At 39.6% G+C, this 6,862-nt stretch overlaps 1 protein-coding gene across 1 annotated transcript; it reads right to left on the bottom strand.

The window, feature by feature from the left end:
- Positions 1 to 329: 329 nt before the first annotated feature.
- Positions 330 to 3,456, bottom strand: hrh3 (histamine receptor H3). Its single transcript, NM_001025518.1, has 3 exons — positions 3,117 to 3,456; positions 2,865 to 3,031; positions 330 to 1,244 (listed from the first exon to the last, which is right to left on the bottom strand). Exons 1-3 carry the CDS (start codon positions 3,454 to 3,456, stop codon positions 330 to 332), a joined length of 1,422 nt encoding a protein of 473 aa, NP_001020689.1.
- Positions 3,457 to 6,862: the final 3,406 nt, after the last annotated feature.

Here is a 6,862-nt window from a genome sequence, read left to right as displayed (position 1 = left end):
TCTGTGAGAATAGGTCCATGCAGGTTATCTGCAGTATTTGTAATGATTGGGATGCAGTTCAACAGATGATTCATCAGAAAAAGATTTACCTTTTGCCACTTTTCCAAATGATCAACTAGGAGGCAAGTTTTTATTTGTTGCTCTTACAACTGGGATCGATGACAAGACTTTTGTTATGTAGTGTATAGCCATGGTTTCACATTGGAAAAATGGAACAAATACAAGGTCTGACAATGAACACAAAGAAAATGTGCTACTCTTCAGTACTTCTAATTACAATGACATTAAAAAGGAAGAATAAAAAGGTGGATGTGCTCATCCTCATCAATCTAATACTTCTGGTCAATGTTCTGAGGTTGTATTTTTGTCTTGCTCGGACACAGTAATTTGCTGAAGGCTCTTTTGAAGCTGCTGTGACACAGGGGATACAGGATTGGGTTGATGGACGAGTTGATCCACAGCAGCCAGAATGAGATCTCATAAAGGTAATGTTGGACACACTGACCATGACACGCAGCCCTAATGATCATCAACAGTGTGTAGGGCGCCCAACAGAGTCCAAACACACAAACTATCACCGCCAGAGACTTGGCCACCTTTTTATCTCTAGAAAGGCGGAAACGGTTGGCTAGACTGGCCACCATGTCCGGACGGTGTCTGTGTGGTCCAGCTGAATGATCCACGTAATGAAACTGAGCCTCGCTGGCCGCCAGAATCCGCTCTTCCACCTGCAGAGGAGGCAAGTCTGCGAGAGTGCTGTCTCTTCGTTTGGACTGTCTGCCATTGCCGAACTCTGCGGCGGACACTTTAGCGGTTGAAGCCAATCGGCAGCACCGTGACCTCGAGGCCAAGTCTGCGACCCTGCTTTCCTCCACAGGCCTCACGAAAAACACTCGCTGGACATCGCCAGCACCAAGAGGCTTCATCTTGAAGCTCCTGAGCCGAACGTAAGTGGGCTGTTCCTCCCTCATGGCGCACCTGTTGCGGATGTTGATGTAAATGCTGAGGTTGAAGTAAGTGACGCTTATGAACGGCGTGAAGAACTCCACAGTGGAGGCAGTCATCAGAAAATACCAGTTGAAGTAAAATTCGGCATAGCACTCTCCGTCTGGCACTACGCTTCCTCCTGTGATGTGTTCCCAGCTGATAATAGCGGGGCCATAAAGGAGGAACGCAGCCAGCCACACGCACAGCATCTTCAGAACAGCGTCCTTGGTGATCCCCTTCTGACAGCGGTAGCTCACCTGCAATGCACACATTTGTAGCTGAATTCTTAGGCGGATTACACTTGAGGATGGATGGACAGATTAAATGACTTGAACATTACACTCTGGTTGCTAGCTGAAATAATTAAACATTCTGATTAAATGGACGTCACAGTGCATTTGTCTCAGGCAGACATGAGGAGATTCACGCTTTTGTGAGCGTCTGCCTACTGGGATGTAAATAAATGTTGACAGATGATTGCTAAATGTAAATGTGTGTGTGTTTCTGTTCAAGTTATGTACATTTGATGATGTGTAAAAACATCTAGTGCTGGACTAAATCATTCAGATGACGTGATTACTTCTTAGTTTAAATCTAAACATTAAATATATTCACTGTGGAATTATACGTGTAATCCACTTCTGACATTTACTGTGTTGTGCTTTATTTTTGTGTATAGGCAACTTGTTACTGACAGAAAAAGCTCCAAAACAATGTTGGACCCCATTGACATGTAATGTGTGGACAAACAACCTTTTTACATTTTTGGTTCAGAAAAAAATGTTGTGCAGCTTTGGAATGACATGAGGATGAGTAAATGATGTCATAATTTTCATATTTTGGTAAACATGGCCTCATCCTTGTACTGTTGTTATTTTGTGCTCATCTCAGTGGTATTAAAGGGATATTTCTCCGCCAAAAAATGTGTTTTTTTCTTCTGTTGAACACAAAATAGTATATTCTGCAGATTGCTAGAAAAAAAGCATACATTGACACCTGTAGTAGGAGCAAAATATACTTTGCAATACAATAGCTGTTTTTTCATACATTCTTCTGTATGTCTACCATTGTGTTCAACTGAAGAAGGAACATTACCTGGTTTGGACACATGTAGGATGAGTAAATAATGACACAATTAAACAAATAAATGCAGTTATTGTCAATTGTGGTTTAGGTGTGTAAGTTTGAATTTCCATTCTCGAACACCAATCAGGTCTGACAAATCAGCCGTGTTTTAAAACGTTGATCATAAATGTTCTTGGTGTTCACATTGCAGCGTTTCAGAAAGAATGCATTTAAATGTATTTTGTTTCAAATGAAAATTTTGTCATCATTTACTCCCCATCAAACCTGTTTCGTCCTTTTGTTGAGCACAATAGATATTTGGAAGAATGTTTAAAAGCTGTAGCCACTGACTTAAGAATTTTTTTATTTTTTTTATTATTATTTTTTTTTGTTGTTGTTGTTGAGATTTTGTGTTTTATCTATGGTCGTCAACTGCTACCTGTTTCCAACATCCTTCAAAATACTTTATTTGTGTTCAAAAGAAAATGATTTAGACCCACTTCGTAAACTGTAAATAAATGTTAATTATTGGGTAACCATTCTATATATGGAGAGCTTTATTGGCATTGATGGTTTCCAGAAAGACCTTTAAACTTTTTCATCCCCGAAAAGGTCTTTTGTGCAGTAAAAATTGATTGAATATTAATAATGTTCTTCACACCGAGAAAATTAATTCTTCATAAGTTAATTTGTTTTGGTGGGGGAACCAAAATGGTTTTTCATATATGAAATCACTTCGAATACACGCGTTTGTAAGAGTCTAATAAATATCTCCGAAGGACAGTAGGTGTGGGGGTTTGCGCAGGACTCACCGCTTTCGTGACGGACTGAAACCTGTCGAAACTGATGAGCACGATGTTGAAGACTGACGCGGTGCACAACATATAATCCACCACCAGCCACAGTTTGCACAGCCCTCTGCCCAGTCTCCACTCACCCGTCAGGACGTACGGAATATACACGGGGATGCAAAACCCGCCTGAAAATCCATTAAAAACACACATAAACACTTGAGGCTCACGAAATCCCTATGCACACATAGAAACCTCATCAATATCACTCACCGACAAGAAAGTCTGCTATAGCCAAATTCAAAAAGAAAAAGTTGCCTTGTGTGCGTAAACTTTTCTCCACCACAAAGGCTAAAATGACTAGCGCGTTCCCAAGGACGGTGGCGAACACCAGCAGTGTCATGAGCACCGTCAGGAATATGGAGGTGGATGGAGAAAACTGGCCGTACTGCGCGCGCCGGTTCTCAAAGGTGTCCAAGTCTGCGAGACTCGTCGCGTTTTCTCTCTCCATCCCAGACCAGTTGGACGACTGATGGTTTCCTGATTTCCACATCAATGAAACAGCTGTAGGTATCCCGGGAGAGTGCGCCACGGACAATAAAGAGGACTGCATTGTGCTTTGCCGCTTTCAACAAGCAATTATGCTTGACGGTGTGCGCGTAAAATCGTCCGCGCCATCCGCGCGCCCGACGGAGACTGCGAGCTGCTCATTCACAGTTCGGAGCGCGGCGCGGCGAACGCGGCTTTTATATCAGCGTGGAAGCGCGTTGATTGGCTGCTGATTGAACGCCGCTCGGTCTGATGTCGATGACTGCGTTAGTTATAAGTGTTCATCCAGGATTGCTTAAGGGTGTCAAACGCCCAGCTCTTGTTGTCATAGATGCTCTGCATCTCTGTGATAACAGTCCAGTTTTCTGTATCACCGCCTCCCACAGCATGCCCGATTTAACTTGCTCAGAAATCCAATCCAAGAGTCGATTAAAATCAGAAGTGTAAAATCTCCTGAAAAGGAAATGACTAAAGCAAATGTGATCAGTCTTGGCTGGTCACCCACTCGGTCAGACTAGTGGTCAGGGCATTTAATCGTTAATCGCCTGACCAAGCTTGTTTTCACTCGATTTAACCGACTAAACCATGCCTAAAAACCTCTGGGTCGGTCCACAGAAACTTTCTTTTTGGGATGGAAAAGGAGAATGGGAATGTCCAAAAATCTATATTTAACCTAACATTTAAACTTAGACCATATTATTCAATCAATATCTGACTTCATGAAAACACATAAATGAGATATTAAAATTTAGTACATTTTTGAAGATTTTGTCACTGGTGTTAGGCCTATTTTTGCCAATAAAGGTTTAATAAAATATTCTTTAGAATGAAAAGAAGAAAGACATGTCTGACTGTGGGCGAGGCAGTAGTGCAGTAGGTAGTGCTGTCGCCTCACAGCCAGAAGATCGCTGGTTTGGACCTCGGCTCAGTTGGGGTTTCTGTTTGGAGTTTGCATGTTCTCCCTGCCTTTGCGTGGGTTGCCTCCGGGTGCTCAGTCCAAAGACATGCGGCACAGGTGAATTGGGTTGGCTAAATTGTCCGTAGTGTATTAGTGTGTGTGTGGATGTTTCCCAGAGATGGGTTGCGGCTGGAAGGGCATCCGCTGCGTAAAAACGTGCTGGATAAATTGACGGTTCATTTCGCTGTGGCGACCCCAGATTAATAAAGGGACTAATCCGACAAAAAAATGAATGAATGAATGTCTGACTGTGACATTCAGTCAGAGTTACAGGAAAATAATAACGTTTGTTATTAAATAATTAATTTGTTATTATATTAATCATGTTTGTTAAAAGTGCTATTTAAATTTGTTAGTGAGGGTTATTTTTAACATTCCCAAACAACAAAGGAGGTCATACCACCAGTCACACCAACTAAAAGCTTTTTATGAAATCATGAGATACATATGACAAACATCTGATAGCTGAAAAGAGACAATGGAGTTATAAATAAGAAATGGTTGACCATGTTTTACTGTTTTAAAAATGACTGTTAAAGTAATTTTAAGAATCTTTTTGATAATGGTTTACATTACACACAATTGTTGGTTTACAAAAAAATCTAACAAACATAATCCTGTTGCACTATTAAACTTGATCCTTGATTTTATTGTATTTTATTGATTTTATTCATACACTTGATTTTATTTTTAAAAATGTTAAATGAGAATCCAAAATATGGCATACTTTAAAAAATAAAGATGATTTGGTATTCAAAACATTTTTATTTTAATTTTTTATCTATGTTATCTTTTTCTTTTATCATACATTTCATATTTTCTGAATTTCATAATATATTATATAGTATAGTATACTTCATAGTATTAATTCCGGTACTTTAACCATAAACCGACATATCTACCATTTGCTAGAGCCTGATATTTTAGAAACTATGAGACGTGTTGAAATAAAATGCATTGAGCATGTTAACTAGCTACATTAGGAGCTAAGAAAGGCAATCTAAACTTTTTTTTGGTGGGGTAGTTAAAGGGTTATTGAAAAAACACAATGACTAATAATAAGCCTATAAAGAGTTTTCCAAGAATAATATTTCTATTAAACAGACATTTCTGTGGAATGACCTTATACGGTAGGACTAGTAAAGCAGGCTACGCTATTGAATATTATTACTGCCCTATTTATAATGGATTTAGTGTTGTCTAATCCTCTGGTGTACTGTGTATGTGGGAGCCACACACCTCAAATATGAAGTATATTATAAAAAGAGTTCATCAAACTTGCCACACTTTTGAAACATGATAAGTCGAACCAAAAGACAATGTTTTGTGGTAAACAACCTGATTCAAATAACAAAATTCAGTGTCGAATAGTGCTGTTGACTCAATTTGACGGGAACTCTTGGTGTAGATTAGATTTTCACTGCTGTGTGCTTTTGTGCTCGATCTGTAAATTGTACCACCATCATTGACAGCCATTTTTTTACAATGATTAAAAAGTTTACAGATCAAGTCCATTATTTTTCATATTACTCCAATGACGTTCTGTAGTGTATTTTTCCAAAACTCCTCTGTTTTTCAGTATCAAGTGCCTGAACAGAAGCAGAGGGATAAGGATCTTGATGTCTTCATCAGTATAGCTCAACATCTCAGAGATTATCCTCACACCCACGGCAAGGTAAAATCCTGCAATCATACACCAGCAGAACGAATAGCAGCTTTACCTGTGAATAGTGGTGCTTATTTTGGGAGATTACCTTGCCTAAACGGTTCTGAAACAGCAGATGACATTTACTTTGTACCATCTCGCTGGACCACTAAACCTAAAATGTGATATAACAGAGTTTTGTCATAATTAAAAACACTGCGCCTGAAACAAACAGCAAGAAATTAAAGTAAATGGCCAGGAAGGTCAAGTAAATGCATGGAGAATTAAATGCCACATCTCTTGAGAATCAACTAAAGAGACGTGAAAGCTGCTCCGGGACTAATGAGCAACTGCGTAGAAAACACACAGCTGCTTTTTTAGCAGTACACAGAAAGACGTTATGTTGCGTTTAACTATTCATGCACTGTTTAATAACGTAAATCCATTGCATAAGTAATGAAGTAATGATCAGCTTTTACATTGAAATAATACACTTCTCTTTTTTTGCCAGACTCTCTGTCTCTCTGAATAGACCATAATCATTTCATCTTAAGCCTGTCTGATATCCTCTTGTGAAATCATATTCAGGTCACGGAGTGAATAGACCGCAAAGACAAAGTAAACACGGCCTGTTGTGAATGATTGACTGACCACTGCAGAAATAGAGAGCATTTAAGCTTTTGTGAGAGAGCATCTTGTTTTTGGAGCTGGCACATTGTGAGTTGTCATATTCCCTTCTGGATCTGTAGTCCCATTGTCATCTTAGAAGGCACAAAAGCATTTTTGTTGAACACCTTGCGCTCTTTCTGAGAGTCAGTAATGAGAGACTTTATGAGAGATGTTTCTGTATACAGATGTGCTGAGAGA

The sequence above is a fragment of the Danio rerio genome, chromosome 7 (genome assembly GCF_049306965.1).
Source record: "Danio rerio strain Tuebingen ecotype United States chromosome 7, GRCz12tu, whole genome shotgun sequence".
In the NCBI taxonomy this organism is placed as follows: Eukaryota; Metazoa; Chordata; class Actinopteri; order Cypriniformes; family Danionidae; genus Danio; species Danio rerio.
This window is presented reverse-complemented; position numbering and strand designations above follow the sequence as displayed.

Bases quoted from the DNA above. Each gene is read 5' to 3' on its own strand.
- hrh3 (NM_001025518.1), bottom strand. From the start codon at position 3,456: ATGCAGTCCTCTTTATTGTCCGTGGCGCACTCTCCCGGGATACCTACA. The intron at 3,032-3,116 runs GTGAGTGATATT...ATGGATTTTCAG, and splicing joins TATAGCAGACTTTCTTGTCG to GCGGGTTTTGCATCCCCGTG. The intron at 1,245-2,864 runs GTGAGTCCTGCG...TGTGCATTGCAG, and splicing joins TTCAGTCCGTCACGAAAGCG to GTGAGCTACCGCTGTCAGAA.